At 38.8% G+C, this 19101-nt stretch overlaps 2 protein-coding genes across 4 annotated transcripts in view; one reads left to right on the forward strand and one right to left on the reverse strand.

Annotated features, from left to right (window-relative positions):
- The window catches only part of Gbeta76C (guanine nucleotide-binding protein subunit beta-2), a 50593-nt gene extending 41523 nt beyond the window's left edge, over nt 1-9070 (reverse strand). The window contains exon 1 of the mRNA XM_083114533.1: nt 8981-9070. The gene's annotated coding sequence lies outside the window, so the exon portion shown is untranslated. The remainder of the gene's footprint in view (nt 1-8980) is intronic.
- Plod (procollagen lysyl hydroxylase) overlaps nt 1579-19101 on the forward strand; it is a 170721-nt gene continuing 153198 nt past the window's right edge. For 2 of the 3 annotated variants that reach the window (XM_083114530.1, XM_083114531.1), the window contains exons 1-2: nt 1579-1642; nt 3747-3881. In XM_083114530.1, coding sequence (XP_082970656.1) covers nt 1603-1642; nt 3747-3881 — 175 coding nt within the window. In that variant the 5' untranslated portion in view covers nt 1579-1602. Of the gene's footprint in view, nt 1643-3746; nt 3882-9236; nt 9410-19101 lie in introns of those variants that run through there. The other variant, XM_083114532.1, reaches the window with a different exon arrangement.

Below are 19101 nucleotides of genomic sequence, written 5' to 3' on the forward strand. Positions count from 1 at the left end.
AGTTGGGTCTGAATCACTATCTGCCGGGTATCAAACCCGGGACACCTTGATTACAAGGCGACGACGTTACCAGTACGTCATCAGACAGAGATAGTGCCCCCCCAGAGAGAGAGAATTCAGCAAGTTTCCTTCCTTAAGGGAGATTTCAGACCGAAGCGACTAAGAGACACTTGGTTGGTTGATTTGATTTGGTGTTTTAAGTCCACTTTATGCACAGCAAGGCTAATCGGGACGGGACCTACAGTTTAAAGTGGGATCCGAACCACTATGTGCCTCCACCGGGTATCGAACCCGGGACCTCTTGATTACATGGCGACGACGCGAGAGACACCTGGAAATCAACCATCAGAAATAAATGCAACCTTCCAAACCGAAGCTACTCGACAAGCTGCACGTGTCGTTTTCTCTTGCTCGCTCGGACTGGACCGTTTTATCAACATCGTGCATTGTTCGCGCATGCGCGGTGAATGTTTTGATTTGGACTGATGAGACCCGTATCGCTTGTCGCTTCGTCTGACAGCTGCGTGTCGCCTGTCGCCTTCCGCTTCGGTCTGAAAGCTCCGGGAAGGAGCCAATCAACTCAATGTTTCAGCCCATATCGGCATGACAGGCCGCACAAACCTGCATTCGATTGGTGAAATCCACAAGTAATTCGTGTCACGTCGCTGTGAAATCTCCATAACTGAGAAAAAGTGCCCAAATTGTTCCTCCCTATTTGGGCGCCAATTGTTTCACAGAGCACCGCGGCGTTTAATTTCCAAACAGCGGCGGCAAGGGGGGGCAATTGCCCCTTCACTTTTCGCCACTTTTTACCCCGCACTATGCTAAACCTTATATACAAAGAGAAATATAATGTCTTTGCCCCCCCCCCCCCCCCACTTTTGGCACCTTGCCCACCCGGTTTTGGAACCCAATCGCCGCCACTGTTTCCAAATATTTATCTTGTTGCTTTTGCAGGGTCATTTTTGCCGACGACCAGTGTCGACGATTAATTCAGTTGCAATTAGAACAAGTTTTGAGGTTGGTAGAAAGATAAGAATAAGAACTGAGATTAACGACCAACATTCGACTTTCACCCCCTCCCCCCTCACCACTTTTTGCCTAAGAACTATGCTAAACCTTATCTACCAATGGAAAGTAAACTGTCCTTGCTCCCCCAGTTTTGGCACCCAATCGCCGCCACTGCCTACGACAATTCCCCTCTCTCCTTAGCTACGGCGTCGTCGCCTTGTAATCAAAGGGTCCCGGGTTCGATGCCCGGTCCAGGTTCGGATCCCACTTTAAACTGTAGATCCAGTCCCGATTAGCCTTGCTGTGCATAAAGTGGACTTAAGGAACACCAACCCAACCCTAGCTACGGCTCTATTGACAACATGCTCTATATTGCAGCACAGTTCCCAATTCGACTGTCCCAGTATTCCTTATATTTCGCTATCAGTTGGCGTAGCACTGGCTGTAACCGTGAGCCATGACATGACGTTGCAAGACGTGATACGCGCCAGCTGGTAGGCACCGTTACGTCTGGTGCTGAAGGCAGCGGCACTCACAACAATCAGTGTTACCTGAGCATTCGGAACTCGTGCATGCTTTCGTGTGTCAGCAATGTGGCTCCGTTGGCTACTGTTTGTCACTTTCATTTCAGGTAAAGTACAGTTTTCCGTTGTCTTTCTGTTACAATTTTTTAGCTTGTGTCGTTTCCAACCATTCTGCTATGCGCGAAAACGCTCCATCGCTGCCTTACGGTGGGATCCATGAATATTACCACGCAAATTGTCCATCACCATGTTCGTGCACTTTATTTGACCCCATAAGAGCTTCAAAAAGCTTGACAAATTCTGCACCAGCGTACATAAGAATTCATCGCTTAAAAACACATAGGATGTAAGAGAAAAATTAATGTAAATAGTCATGGACAATTTGCACGGTAATACTCATGGATCCCACTGTACAATGATGTTCGTCTGCAAGTAAATAATGAAAATCTACTCCTTAGTCGAGGGGCGAATCAAGAGGGGGGAGGGGTCCCCACTATACCCAAGTATTTTTCCATTGGCGTGCCTAGGTGTGGACCGTCCCTATCTCGAATTTTTGACAAATGACACAGCTCTACATATTTTTTTTTTTACAGAAACCAAAGCAGACATTTTTGAATCGCTCCAATAAAAATTGCTTCAATCTTTGCTGATTAACCCGTGTTCTCATGTACGATAATACCGGAAAATATGCATAAAACCATGTATACATTTTGTGTAAGATATCCTGTAACAAAAACGTTAATCATAGTCTGAAATTGGATAAATTGATAAAAAAATGTAAATAATGTAAATTTAGTATTTCAGGGTTTTTTTAGTGATTCTAGCGAATTTCACCAAATTTATTGTCTGCGACACCATAAAAATAAAATTTTCTGTTCCATTGATTTAAAACTTTCATTAACACTGTGACAAAAGTATTATTTCACGAAGAAAGAAGGTTAAGAATAATATTAATTAATATAAATACTACAGTGTTCAGTACGTTCTCAGTAGGAAAAATTGTAATTTAACACTATTCAACTCTGCTTGAAAAAGCAACATCGTTATAAACTGTGTCCATACAACGAAGTTAGTAATAAGATGTGTTTTATACAGCGTACACTTGTGGGTTTAATTGTATCTTCTGCAAATATGCTGTATATAGAAACAAACTGCTGGAGTACCAAGTGATGTGAGTGCACTACACATTATTCTAAGTAAAATTTTCAAAATATTTATAAAACCCGACTGATATCTCAGAATTTGAAAGAAAATAAATAGAATTTTAACTTTTCTTGCTTTCAATGAATCAAAAATCGCCAACAAGGGTCAAGGGTCGACCGACACCTTGCATAGTTGTACTCCTCTCTTCATCTCTACCAAGTGTAAATTTCTCCGTCGTATATTCTGACTTTGTTGTCTTCATTATTATTATTATTTCTTAAGCTTTGACTGGCGCCCTCTGTCATGAAGTCCTAGGCTTCAGCCCCCAGCCTACCCCTTGCTACGGGCCTGTTTTACTTGCAATAAATTTATCAGTACATTATTAGGGGTAAGCCGATACTACTTTGAACTGATACTTGAAAATTGTAATAATTAAAGGTTATTCAAAATATTCATTAACAATAGTGTGTAAATATTCCACTCTAATATACATCCATTGACCAAGATTCTTGCTTTAAAATATATAATATTACATTAGAATATTAATCTGCATGTTATGTCATAAAAAAAGGTTTTTCATACAATACTGGTGCAAAAATAAAGAGAAGCTTCTAATTTTCATAATTTCCAGGCTTGGGTGTAAAACATGGTGACATTTTGGTCATTTTTGAGTTACAAAGAAAAACGTGCCATCCTTCAATTTTCGAGTGAAATTGCCATGTCATACAATTTGCATTGGACTCAGTGAAGCCTTCTGAAATTGGTAAACACAACACGAAAACAATTTATCTACAGTGTAGCTTCTAATAACCTTTGTTCTTAATGACTTCAGAAATAACCAAAATGTTACTTACCATGTTTTACACCTCCGCGAAAGTGTTGCGCGATATTTTTGTGGAGCCCGCGAAAGACCAAAATGGCGGGAAAGTATCGGTAAACAGATTCCAACCGATATCGATACGTCGGTGTCGTCTCACCCCTATACATTAACATTTTAGCCAACAATAACAATAATAAAACATTATGCTGGGTACATACAAACCATCAGTTATTCTAATCTTCTTCCAGGTCAGCTAGAGAAACAGAACGTTCTGTCTGATTGTGACATTCGGCCTTTGGATCCAAATGGTTCTGCGGGGGAATTCTGCTTCGCTGAATCGGACACATCGCATTACTTGGTTCGCGAGGAAACGCCTGAACTTGGTAAGTAATATGGTAGTAATAATTAGGGAAAATATTTTTAAGGTGCAAAATTACGGTCGCGAGAGGAAAAAAAAAGGTTCTAAAAAAGTGCTGATAAAATGCAGTTATTCGATGCTCACTTTTTCTGCGCCTTCTGTATATAATGCGCGCGGACCGCAGAGAGAACTGTGGTTGCGCGCGGACCGCATAGAGAACTGTGGTTCTGCTGAATAGGTTTTGTTGAAGTTTGTCTTTTCTCTCGCGGGTTTTGCTACATTATCTTGGGAACTATTGGGGGTGCAATGATTATATTATACCATTTTATAGCTCTCGTTCTGCTCTACAAAATGAGACTATAGGATTTTATGTAGCTGCTCAAGCAGAGTGAAAATCATTTACTTTTCTATCCAATTCTTTTAACAAAACATGAAAGAAAAGGAAGGAAATAGGTTCTGAAGCATCAAAAAGGGGATAAATGTGATAAGCTCACGAAAAGGTGCAACAAAGTGTGTTCATTTTATTTGATTTTATGTCCTAAAATACATATCTAAAACGATCGGTATGAAAATAGCTATAATTTTGGAAAGGTCGTGCACCTTAAAATCCGTTCCCTAGTAATAACAAACTACACCGATGACCAAGCGGTCGAGTTCGAAAGAGTCTCAAGGTTCTGAGTTAGTCTCGTCGTAGGCATGAGTGTCTTTTGTGTGTGTGTGTTTTTTTAAATCAATTTAATGGAAACATCTTTCATCATCATCGTGACGATTAGCATAAAGTAAGGAAAAATACAAATTCATTCGTTGTTTACTGCCCAGGAGCAGGTTCTTTCAACCTCCATGTAGTTCGATCTTCAGCCTTTCGCTTTGTAGCATCGTAGGACCCGTTTATTTTCATATCACCCTGGAGTTTCTTTCCTTTGACCATTCCTCAGGGTGCGAAATCCCGGGGGGACAGGGGGAATTCTCCCCCACCAATGATCTTGTCCTGAAATCCCCCACCACCAAACTTTTCGGGGGGGGCAGTATTTGATCTAACACAACAAACATAATCAATTAGTTTGGGAGTCAAATACACTTTACTGGAATAATATCGAAAACATTCACAAAGAACGGACAATAAAGAGCCTCATCTCTAAGGACACTGGAATTAGTCCGACTTGTTATTTCCTCTCGATTTCTCATCGCCTTTCGTCAGCTACCGCAAAGTATATAAATATATTAAGAAAACTCGCAATAGCATTTAGATGTGAATTTTAATGTGTCTCAATGTTTTCCCCTCCTCCCTTAGTCACGCTAATCATTGTTGATGTTCAGTTCATAGCATTATTGGTGCATCAAAATCTTCAATTTGCAATCGAATTTTAAATTAAGGACAATCAGTATAATATATTGTATATATTATAATATAATTTGATTATTGAATAATTGACACATATTGAATGTTATATATATATATATAATAAAGTGTAGTGTGTGTGTGTGTCTCTGTCTGTCTGGTCCTTCCCCCCCACCGATCTGCAGTGATTTCGCACCTTGCCATTCCTTCAATAGCATCCCTTAGGATACAGTTTCTTCTTATCCAGTGTCCCATTTTCTTTTTCTCTTCATGATTACGTCCAGCATTGATCTCTTTTCCCCAACCCTTTCTAGCACTGTCTCACTTTTTCTGTCCATTTCACCCGTTCCATTCGTCTCCACAACCACATATCTAGACCTTCCAGTCGCTTCTTCTCGCTTGTTCTCAGTGTTCATGTTTCCGCACCATATAGAGCTACACTCCATACAAATTATAACACCATTAAGCCTTGTTTCCATGATATGAAAAACTCAGTATGCTGACCAAGGCAGAAATTTATTTTATTTTAAAACATAAAAACATATGTTTTAAAATAAAATAAATTTCTGCCTTGGTCAGCATATTGAGTTTTCCATACAAAGCATTTTATTACTCTTTTTCTCAGTGTTGATAGATCCACAGAAAATATTTTTCTTTCTATTGAATGCTTCCTTCGCATGGGCGTCGCCAGAAATTTTCCTAGGGGGGGTTGAATCGAAGATGTCGGACACCCCCTTCCCTCAAAAATATTGTGATACAGACCAGTGGCATATGCACAAGGGGGGTTCATTTTTACAATTATTGCATTATCGGTATTTTAAATTATTATTATTATTATTTCTATATATTATTATACATTAGCAGTAGTAACAGCAGCAGCAGCAAATGCAGTAGTATAAGCATCATTTCTAGTCTGTGCTTCAGAACGTGTGAAAGTTACAAATTAAACAGAGTTTTAGTGTTGCAAACTATGAACGTTTTGTACCAAATTCGATATCTGACGCAAAATGTAGTGAAATAAAGTACTTCGTTTAGAAATTGCCATAAATTGAAAAAAAACTTCACTTGTAACTATCAGGCCTTACAATAATCAACGCAAATTTGTTTTTGTTTCTCTACTTCGGTTTTCTTCCACTTTAGGCTAATCGCGACGTTGATGAGGGCTCTCATGATATTGATAGACACACGCAAGAACACCCATGCCTATAAAAAACGTGGGAGTTAGATCGCAACGTGGCAACAGCGCATACGTAAGCGCCTCTCTTCTGCCTTCCATTCGCTCCTCGCTGCCCAGCAGACGAATTTTTCCTCGTTTCTCATTGGTACCGAAACTGTCGAGCGATCGCTAGCGCAGGAAACGGGACAGGTTCTAACAAACGCGGTATAGGCTAGATTCGAACTCGAGAACTTTGGTGGCGAGATTGGAAGTAGACCACTTAATGCTCTCTGCCATCAAGCCGACAATTAACTTACATTACCGGGACTGAAATGGAATTATATGTGTGTGACATGTATAATTTTACCCGGTCAAGGAAACGTACAACGACGACTGGGGCATCATTGTGCTGACCACACGTCCCCCGTATCTCTGGCTGAATGATCGTGCACCCCTGTTGAGGCATGTGGTAGAGTGCAGGGGTGTCCACAAGGGGGGGAGGGGGGATTTTTTAAAATATAAATTCAATATATATTTTTCCAAAATATATGTAAAGATTTTACACCTTAAATGCGCCATATTTAATCCATTAAATGAAGAAAAGAAAGTGTTTAAGGGCGTCATCGAAGGTGGGGAGGAGAGATATCCAACTTTTACATACTAGGCCTTAATTGGCATGTGGTGGGGAGTACTGAATGAAATTTGGGGGCGACAGTGTAAAGGGATTTCTGTAGTGGAGGAGAGAGAGTTCGAATATTAAATTTTGGAGACTGTATTTAGCGATATGGTATCCATACGTTTTCGACCCCGAACGTGCCAAAGGAGAAGCTGGAAAAGACTAAGAAAGTATTTGCATCCTATTAAATTAATATTCTTGAAAGCCTGCAAAGAAAAATGTATGTAAAAATTTTCTTGCTCGTTTCGCTCGCAATACTGTTTTGCTAGGATGCGTGTTTGGCGCTTTAATGAGGTGAATGTGAAGTTCTTATACTAAAACTGCATTACAAGACAAGCGATTTTCTCGATTATGATGAACGATTTTAGGGGCGGTCTTGAGTGATGAGAACCCCTGTTTAGGGAGGAGGGGCAGATCAAGTATAGTGTTCAGTAAAGCTAAGAAAAAGTTACTTTCGGTATACACACGGTCGTAATTAAATACTTTGTGCGGATTACAATATGGTTTGAGGGCGCGAATGATATGATTTGGGGGGGGGGGTGAGGGTGCATGACGATTTTGGCGAGGATGGGCACCCCTGTGGTAGTGTGAGATAGTGTCGGTAGGCAGGCCCTGGCCTACGACACGGGTTAAAGTTTTAAAGTACTTTTATATATAATTTTAGACCGACATCAATTTCCCAGGGGGGAGGGCAAACCGAAGGGGAGGGAAAGGAGAATAAGCGAGAAAATGGGAAGGTAAAGAGAAACTGAGAAATAACGAAACAGAACCGGGGGAGGGGGTGTACAAGTAAATGCAGAAAAAAAACATCCGCCCATTCATTCATCTATTTAACCTGCACAAGATCAAAGTCCCACTGCAGAAAATTGTTTTTGAAAATCTGAACCCTTTAGAAATTGAATTCCATTCTGGTCATTTCCAATTTACCTTCTTCTCACCTGACTTTAAGCTGTTCGAATCCCGACATGGACATGAATGTTCTTTATGAGTTCTCTTCATCATATCATCACACATCCTCATCTTTGCGATTAGTCAAAAGTGGAAGAAAAGCGGAGTAAAGTTAACAAAACCAATCAATCAATCAACACTTGAATCAAATATTCGCATTTTTTATTACTTTTGCCTATTTTCTTTGGAAACGGGGATATTTCTCCGTTTGGAAAAATTATTCCGTGGCTTTATGCTGAGTGCCCTGGATTTTCCCTGAAATCTAGCCACGTTACGTAAAGGCATTGATGATATTGTTTCGTGTAAGGCGTAATGTTAATATTTGTCTTCTTCAAAACTCTCATTATAATTACTCGTTAATTAAGGAAACATTTCAATACAGGTACATTCGGTTCGTCTCCTTCCTCTCCCGCCGAAGGAATACAAATTGCAGAAAAATCCCGAGCAAATCTTTTGCTTGTTTCATTTCTACGTAAATTTACGATTAATCGTATCCACAACTGGAAATCAATAACAATAAGTTCTAAATTGTATCATAATTTGAGTTATTTTATTTTCCATTTAAAAGGCTTATTACCAGTTTTTACATATTTTTCTCCCAGCGCCACCATAAAGAAGAAAAAGAATGCAAAGGAAATTAATTATGCGAATCATAATACAAACTGTACACAACTTTTAAGTAGCGTTATTTTATTGCTATTGAGAAAGTGCTGTCTTTCTCAATCTACGGGGCGCTAAACTGCTTTTGAATAAGCTTCACAAGCTATAAAACCACCTGTTCTGGTAATCAACTTGATCTGGAAATCTGACAAATCAATAACATCTCTGTGAAACCATGGCTTAGCGTCAGCCAAGTCAATTGATTATAATCTCGCTTGCCTACACTGTTGATGCCTCACATAGTTCCGTTAAATCGATACAGAGCAGATAATTAGCTATTCGTTATAGCAGGTAATGAACAAACTATACAAAAAAAAAATATATATACACATATTTGAAACCTACCTTAATTTTGCTCCAGCCAGGAAACCAACATTCTTGATTCGATCTATCTCCTCGCTCGTTACAAATTAATAGATAGATGGCCGAATTTCTTTGCTGTACTAGTTCTTTGACATTTCATTTTGAAATTTTGCTGCTTTCGAGAGAAATGTAAACATTGCAAGGCCCGAAAATCGTCTGCATCCAACCTGTGGAATCCAGCGCTGCACAGCCTTCATGTAGTTTCTCGCATGGCATTATGGGAATTCAATATCATCTCTTCCCTTCCCCACGCATTTTGCAGTCTCCTAACACACAAATCACATTTGTTCCCTAGAAGCGGGACGCACGTGAAGACGATGATGTGGTTACGAGTAGCTCTTCTTTTATTTCTTCTGTATTTCTCAACACTATTTAATGGAGCATCATTGAAAGACAGGAAAAATAAGAGAGGTAAGTGCTGATCATGTTGTACTGAGATTCTTTAGGGAGGGGATGCGTTTGTTTACATTTTGACACCCATCTGATGTTCCGAGTTAACCCTGTTATACCAATGTCATTCTATTTATGTATCGTATTTTTAAGATTAAACATGTAGTTTTACTCTTGTATTGTGAGGACATAAGAATAAGTTGAAATTAAGAGTAAAAAAAGCAACACAACTTGTCTTTGCTCCTCATCGTAGCCTGACGGTAAATGGATTATTTTTTTCTAGAAGGCGGTAGTCAAGAGTGGAAGTTAAACTATCTGTATCATACACTGGAATTAATTTCTTCAAAAACGATTGTAAAGTTAATGAACATTTACCCATTATTCATTGTATAACTTGAAAAGCTATACATAATATCGCCCATTCCATCTTCGTAAGGGAAATATAAATATGCTTCGATATTGAAGGTTTTAACCACGTTTTAACATTTTTTGATAAGTTATTGATTAATGGTATCAGCATTCAGAAGTTGGGAGCACCTTTAAAATATGAGTAATCATTTAAAAAAAATGTAAACATGATAGTAGACACGAGTAGGATGCTGCCTATTGGAAAATAAGCATTTGTGTATTTCTAAACAATAAGTTGCAATGTGAAATAGTAGCTTAATTTGATAGCATGATTTAGCATGGTCAAATTAAGAAAATGCTCACAAACGTAATTATTCGCTTTACAGCATATACGTTAGTGTATTTGTCCCTGTTGTTTATGTTATGTTCAAATTCTGGACAGTATTTAAAATGTGATATTGTCAGAATATTATTAGCTACACAAGTATGCTGATTATGCGAACAATCCAGATGGTGTGAAATATACTGTGTTTCAGATTAATTAAAAAGAGTTCAGAGGATGCATGAAATAATGAAAAATGTATAGGCAATACAAATTAAATAATTTTGTTTGAAATGTTGTATACTTTCTACGTGAGGCCTCCTGAACACAAATCTGACATTAGAATTTCCCGGTCTCGTCTGTAACTTGAAAATTTCACGTAACGTTAGGTTAGGTTACGTTTGGCAAATACTTCAAATAACACTAAGCTTACCTTCAAAGTCTGTAGTGTTTACAATCCAACAGTGGATACAGTGTTGCCACACTTAAATCCACACTCAACATGTTCCTCTCCTTCCTGGTTACAAAACATGGCTTCCTCACTTCTTTCCGGAGAAATATCGCCATTATGAAAAGCAATATATTACACCTTACACACGTAATATCCAAATTTCAAACAGTGACCGGGACATCAGAACCTCTGATAATTCATATTTGGTTAGTACATTCTCTAGTAAATAAATCGGAGAACACTCCCGTCACCTTCAATTGCTCCTTTTTTTTTAATGTGTGTGTATAATCTTGTCTATTTCTGAATGTCCTGTTGCCTGTTGGTGACAATAGCTTGCAAGCAACACCATGCATTTTTTTTTCAGTACAGTACCATTCTGAAGCAAACAACTGAAATGTCTCAAAAAAGTAATTTTCATTTAGGGAACACTTCATCGTAAATTTGCCAATAATACCTGCAAACTTTTATACACATCCTTTTTCAAATTTTTGCAATATTACAATTGATGGATTTTTAATTGAGTCCTTACATTCATAAATATTTTTTCAGCGTGTTTATGGCGAACTTACGGCAAGCACAATACTTGTAGGATTTGTAAAATGTGTTTCGTTATTAGGAAAAATATGAATTTATTTTCCCCCACACCCCTTACACACCTTCATGGCGTGGTGCTAAGCACAGGGGACCACTTTACCTTTTTTACCTTTACCACAAAGTGCTCAGATTTTTGAATAAAGGATTACACTTGTGTATCAGGTTAAATTGGCATAATTGTTCAACCTTTGGTTTGTCGAGCTTTGCAGTACTGATATGGGCCCAAGTTCCTTTAGTTTTATTGCGATTTTATCATACTACGAATGTAATTTTAACATGGTTCAATTTCGATTTACTTCTGTTAACACACTGCACAGTTTTAGCGATTACTTAAGATTTTGTTCAATATATTCTTTCGTAGTTAGGTTAGGCAGGCCAGGTTTGGTTCTCTTAGCATTTAAATTAAGTCCATAAGTGCATTCTAGCATGGTTCTGATTTACTTCTACATTGATTCCCACTAGTCTTCGATACTTACATCTCTCGTCAACGGAAAATACCTTCATTGTCCATGGTAAGCGTGAATGCTTGCGTTAGGCAATTTTTAAGTGTTTTTTTCGAAATCGAAGTAGTGTTTTATTACTTTAATAAAGGTCCAAATTTCATGCGCCAGTGATTGCCAAAATTCTACGATAATTAGTCTGCCTGCTAGGAGAATTTGAAAAGAAAATCATAAAAGAATCGGAACCCTTATCCTGATATAATTTTTATCACTTTGAACAATTTCCCCTGGTTGATTGTACATTGCTATACATTGAAACATCTGTAGTGTTACATTGCGGTTGAATTATCGGGTCATTAGATGTTGCCCTTATAAATCTCACACGAAATAGTCTACTAATAGGCACAGTAAAATGTATGTAATATTTGCATTGCACCATTGTTTACATACATGAATGAAATCCAGAATGGCTAAAAAGTCCTGATATTTTTTGGTGTGTACTTGTCAGTGTTTGGAGAAATTCAGGTTCTCATTTGCAAAATACTTGCATGTGGCTGCTATTCATATATTAAGATATGGATTTGAAGTGTTGGTTAAGTTACACAATGTTAAGAAACTGAAAAATGCAATTAAAAAACTCACCGTTGCTTCACTTGAATGCACCTCTGTAACAGTGCACAATTGTATTTGCACTTACATTGATATTTACATAAGCTTTTATGTCATTTTTGCCAATCACAATGATCAAGATGAATTGTTATTACATGAAGTTATTGATAGGATGCTACAGAAACACTTGCCAAGGCTGGTACTTGAACATGGATCCTTAGGTGACAAGAAACTGAGTTGACCACTCAATGTACTTGTTCACCAAGGTGGTGAGGGTACATAGGTGCAGAGGATGCATAGTTTTTGATTATATTTTATCAGCTTTTATTCATGGTTATGCTCAGAGTGATATTTGAAAATTTTCCAGTTGTGTGGGGGATTACAGTAACTACCCTTGAAGCATCAATTTATATAGCTCACCTCAAGAGCCTCCCATCAGCTCCGCTGAATTCTCCAAACTGAGACCCTGCTGTTGCTGGTATGCTGGGATCACGTGACCACAGCGGGGCCGCAGATTGGCTGCGGTTTAACTGATCGGATCTCTTGAAGGAGCATCCACTTTATTTTCATCTGAAGGTACATATAATACATGAAATTTTACAGTTGTATACACTACATGTGCAAGATACAGTAATTGAGGTATATGACACACTCGCCTGGGTATACAGGCGACGACAGCTTGGTTGTCACAGTACAATAATAATTGTTCATTGGGTAAACAAATTTAGGCACCTAGGACTGCTAGAAATTCTGCTTCAAAGATGGGCCAAGGTGGGTCTAGAGGCAGCTGGAAGAGTAGCATTCCTGAATGGTCCACCGCTGCGATTTGCATGGGAACAGCATCATTATACACCACGCGCGTGGGGTTGCCAGTGTGAGTTATATTGTAACAATCCGTTGAATCTTTGGAAATGTAAAGTACAAAGAACTCCAAATTCCAGACAGGAAATAGCTAGAAACATCTAAGGAATGTCTTGTCAGACATTGCCCAGTTTCCTTGAACGCCATTGTTGTAAACAGGTGTAAACAATTGCAATCAAGGAAGAGACTACAGGTAACTGAGTCGGCGTTATTGAGTAAATTCGATTGGGATAAACGTCTGGGAGGATGGGGGTCATTAGTCAGTTCTAAGCCAGATGTCAGAGGGTGGAGAAGTAGGAGCTCAAAGTCTAGAAGAATAGAGTGAAGTCTGGGCCTTCAGGCTTGCGCTACAAACGGACACCTTGCTTTAACCAGTTCGTGGTTCGACACCTCGAGAGAGCACTTCCACTCAGAGAAAGACAGGTGTTTCCATTCACCATGCTGATCCAGTCTGTAGGGGTTTAAACTCAAGTGTTGTGTTTTGCCGTCAAGTGTATAGTTATTGCCTCTTGCACCTTACAATCAAGCTCACTATGAGCAGCGAGTTGCTCCATAATCCATAGTTGCTCCATAAATGATCAGTGAGCTACATCAACCCAGTTCGATCCTACATACCGAAGGGTATGTTATGATATACCACCAAGTGCTAACAATTAGAAACCAGAAGGGGATGCTCCATCATTATACGCTTCAAATAACCCCCTGGTTACCCCAACCAACACTTTAGATTAGGGCTGAGCTCATGCCGATGTATCGGTATCGGAAAGTATTGCTTGGAATTTATTTACTGATACCAGCCGATACTTTTCCAGCCTTTTAGTCTTTTACGTGGTATGTAAGAATGCTGTGCGACACTTTCGCGGAATCTAGTTTCTCGAAAGTATGTAAAATTTGATTTTATAAAAAATTATACCAGTTTTGCCTGAAACGAAAAATTTTGTGATCACATAACATGTAGCCTATTTTAATATTCTGATGTAATTCTTGAATATTCTAAAGCAAAATTCTTGGTAAATTGATGCATATAATTGGACAAGAACACTTACACACTAATGTTTATCAATATTGTGATCTATTTTGAGGTAATACAATTTTCAAGTATCGCTATCGGTATCTGTTGAAAGTGGTATCGGCTCAGCCCAACTTTATATCCATATTTGAATATTTTAACATGTGAATAGCAGCCATATGATGAATGCATTGAATAAGAAGCAAAGAGTTTTCATAATGTTGGCAACTACAATGCAAGGAAAATCCAGATTTTTAAGTACCATTGTATAAACTGTTTTGGTGCATGCTGCAGAGATCTTGTGCACGATCTCCGTAATATAACTTAAAAATGTTTTTTTCTGTAAACTCATGTGGTTAGTTTTCTTTATTTTTTGGGGGGTATATCCTTTGAAATTCTAAGACATGAAATCATTTATTACTGCAGGACTATTATTCTATATCTATTTATTTATTACTCTTGTAATATTCTAGGCATTTCTGTATGAAATTAGAAATGTGTTATGAGAACCCACTTTAAAAACTACTCAGTAATTATGTTTTGAAATTCAAATTGTGCAGCATAAATGTGTTGCCAGTTTCAAATTCTTTATGTGCATCTGACACAAGTGCTACAGAGAAGCATACTGCTTCTCACTGTTGCTTTGTAATCAAGGGGTCCCAGAATCAAATTCAGGTGGAGGCACATTGTACAATGGCTTTGGCCCCACTTTAAGCTGTCCGTCGAGTCATAGTTGCCTATCTGTGCAAGTTAAGCCATGACTAAACACCACGGCCCACAAGCAGAAGAAATTGAAAATTACAAACTCTGAGGTCATATTTACTCTCACATGGCTCCTCCTGTTTTCATGTATTTTTTTCCTTTAAAAACAAAAGACTAGAAAGAACTTGCTCAATCCTGATATAACCTCCTTTCACTGGTAATGACTACACTCCATCTCTGGTATCTATGGAGCGAGATAAGGAAAATAAGTGTCTGTGCAAGTAGTGATTCGACAGGCCTTGGCCAATGAACTCGTGAGAGGGGAAGTGAGTACAGCTACCAGCCATTTGCAAAAGTGTGCACTGCTTTGCTCCGCCAACTACCAGTCTCTTCTTCTCTAACGATATGTGTGGCCTTGCTCCAAAGGTTTCTTGGATAGAGTATACTTTGATGCTTTTCATTGACATGATATATCAGCTGATCTTCGTGGCAGAGTGGTAAGCACTGCATGCTGTGACACCACGGGTCCCAGATTTGAAACCCATCCTGGGCAGGAGTTTTGTGAGTTTTTCAATTTCATCACATCATTCATCCTCATTGTCACGATTAGCCAGAATTGGTAGAAAGGCAACCATTAGTAACAAGTGCTGGAAGGTTGGATATAATGTTTACAGCCTGGATTTTTAGGTGCTAGAAATATGTACTACAAATTAAAATATGTTTGGTAACATTTTGAAAATATCTTGCACATATTTATATAATTACACATAACAGTGAAGTTTCATCTATACTTGCTGACTTTTTCCACACATGAAACATATGTGTTGGAGAGTGACTTTGTAAGTTTCCAAGTTTCTTGATTCTGGTTGGTTCACTTCATGTGGCAGAAAATTTGGGAAAACCTAGAAAACAATTCTCAAATGTAGTTTCCTACATAAGTGTCAGTCATATTTATCAAACAGTAAACATTCCACATGGACGACCTTTGATTATAAAGTCTCACAAGCATCGTTATGTTTGAATTTTTTGTTGGCACATGTTCCATATTCAAGCAATTCCATGAAAAGTTGAAAACCGAAATGTCAAAATTTCTCATGTATTTAGGTCTATTATAACTGTAAAATACACACGGATACTAACTTCGTGAAGTAAAGTGAGGCAAACAAAATTTTAAAATAATATTCTCGAGTCTGTTAAAATTGGTGATAGAAAACAGTTGTCTTGTGTGATGAAAAATTTTAAGCATAATACAGGGTGCCCCAAAAGTCCCACACCATAGGCTGGATAACAATATTTGTTCAATGTGTTGGCCACCATTGTCAATACACAACTGTAGGCAGCCCCCATCCCTTGCAGGATGTGGGTCACCAAGTCCGGCGAAATAGCGCGGCACTCGGAAGCAATTTGCTCGCACAGATGATTTCGACATTGGTGTGCGCTACAGGCTCTCGATGCCGATGCCCCCCCCCCCCCCCGTGGTAGTAGCCTTCGCGTCCACAGCAGAATAACTTCTACCCACTCTTCAGTAGTCTACCTGGTTCACCTACAAGAACAAATCGTAGACATTTCACATTTATCGTCATACACCTATATGGTGCGGTACTTTTGGTACACCCTGTGTGTGTGTATACCTAGGTATAATTCTACCTGTGGAGAGGGGCGGCCATCCCTGTGGATCCACGCCTGGAACAGGATCGTGTGCAATACTTAATTAATTTAGGAATAACGATTATGTGGAAAAAGTTATATTTTAGTGACATATAGTCTTGGTCGGCAACACTAGCAGCACAGAATTTTTTTAGGTAATAACGCTGGTTGCATATACCCATACCTCATTAAACATCATCACGAGTAATTTAAAGCCTTTATAGGAAAAATAATGTACCAATGTCAGAGTGATTATAAAAACATCGCCCCCCCCCCCCCGCAAGCGTTCCACCAGTACAGAGCCTTCCAGGTGCTACTTTCTCCATTGACATTGAATTTGCAGGGAAAGCACAACAGAGTAATCATGTGCAACTTTGACGTTTCACCTGCCCTTTACGTGCATGATGTTAGAACGTGGAGAATTGGACAGGCATTTACTCATTAAAATAGTAGGACACAAAATGGGGAACGAGGTAAGGGCAGAACAAACTCCATTGATGCATTTCCGTGACTGCCTTGGGGTGAATATTTCGAATGTGTTGAAGCACCGTATTGGACTCAGTCTTTCATTCAGGTACAACTATTTTCCCTCGTAAATGGAAAATGCCATTTTAATTTAACCCTTTTTGCCTTCCGACCCTTCGATTGCTTTAGGCTGACAACGTTCAATAGGATTATTAGTATATACCGGGTGATTCTAAACTTGTTGCACAAGTCTAAGAAGCGCATGGAGGGAGAGAGAGATCGAAGTATAATATTGCAATAGAAGTCCATAGGCTAGGAAGTATTTGAGTCCATACAGGCCTGCCTGTGAAGGTCATCAACCACGTGATGGCGAAAGCTATTTCGCGCCTGTTGATCATTTCTCTTTATCAAGAGACTTGTTTACGAGACATTCGTACTCAGGATACGTGCAGCATCTGACGTAGTTCGGGAGATGCCTAGGGTATTTTGAAAAAAAATATATATACACACACACTGTATGTATATGTATGTATACATACATACATATATATATATATATATATATATATATATATATATATATATATATTGCATTACAACGTTAATTGTTACATACGTATATCCTTTGTCTAATCACGTAAATTACTATTATACTGACTTAACATTTTCTCCTAACCCACTGATTTCTACTGTAAAGTTATTAAATTTCGACCTATATGCGTTCCTTCAGTTTGTGAATAGTTTTTTTTTTAATCACCCGGTATATTCTTATGCTTTACAACATTGCATTGGTGAAGTAAGTATTGCGACTGTCTGACTGAGGTTTTGGTTTTCTCAGTCAGTCTCTGCAATTGCTGAGATGATACCTTTGAAGGAGACCATGGTCACTTCCACACTTCTTTGTCTTTCTCGTTCTTTTGCGATTAATCGAACGGTGTGAGTAAGAGAATTAAATCAGTCAGGCTTAATAGAAAGAAATACAGATTCACACATAAATAAGTTCCTCTTCACGCACTACGAAAGATGTTAAGGAAATGCGTAAGAAGTTAATTCCGCTCGTGTGATCCAAAGGTGTTAATCTTGAACATTTGAGTTTGTTCTGTAAATACCCAACGCCTTCTTCTCTGTCACGCAACAAGTGACTCCAAGAGGATCACTCAACCTGTTCACTGACTGTGATGGTTGTGGAACGTGCCGTATGTTAAATACGATTGCCGATTGCCAGTGTTCTTTTTTGAGTGTTGGCTCCTTCGGAAATCTGCCTGTCTTTTTAGGTACCCTCTCTCCCAGTTTATTTCATTAATCTTGTTAGCCTTAAATTGTTCTTATCACATTCCCTTTGTTCTGATCGTGCAGTTCGGACATTGAGCGTGACGTTACCTCTGCATTGTCGCTCGCGTCATCTGCAAAAGGAAGTTCAAAGTACTTGCCGTGGCAGTCAGATCAAGTATTTTTCACACGATGATTTTTCTGTTTGTTTTTATAACAACTTCAGTGTTTTGTATTCATTCAGCACTATATTCGCCTCATCCGAAATTGTCCTATAATTAACAAAACAGCACTTCCGGGTTGCGCTGGAATTGAAAACAGCTGTTCGATGACTTGTTTTCGCGAACACACCGCTGCAAGGACGTATGCAGTCCTGTGTGAGGCCACTCTTATTTAGCTCCAAATCTAGCCCCTTTTAGCTTTTTCCTTCGCGGAGTTAATGGGAATTATGTGTATAAATGAGCAGAACAATGACTAAAGCCCGAATAACACCGAACTGGATTTCCAGTAGGAATGCCCTAGTTGGTGCTGGACTGGCTACCTAGCTGGAAATGATGGCTGCTAGACTAGTTTTGACGACTAAACCTTGTTCTAATAACAGCTGGCTTCTCTGCTAGATTCTGTGGTAAGAGCCAATCGGAGCGAAAGTAGAGTCGAATTACTTTCGGAACATCTCCAGCGGACCAGTGTTGCCACAATATGAGGGCACAATTTCCCTTTTCAAGGGGCAAAATTTCCCTTTTCAAGGGGCAAAATTTCCCTTTTTGGACAAATTTTTCCCTTCACCTAATTAAATCATACAATAATAATAATAAGTATTATTAGTGGTAGTAGTAGTAGTAGTACTTCCGTTGGTCCATGTCAGTGTGAATAAACAATATTAAATTTTTCACATACATGTCACTTTCATCATTTCCTGATCAGATGTCCCAGGTTTGGATCCTGGTAAGGAATCCATTTAATCGTTAATATTCATCATTACTATTATCCGTAGGT

This window comes from Lepisma saccharinum, chromosome 29 (assembly GCF_977018435.1).
Source record: "Lepisma saccharinum chromosome 29, izLepSacc3.1, whole genome shotgun sequence".
Classification (NCBI taxonomy): Eukaryota; Metazoa; Arthropoda; class Insecta; order Zygentoma; family Lepismatidae; genus Lepisma; species Lepisma saccharinum.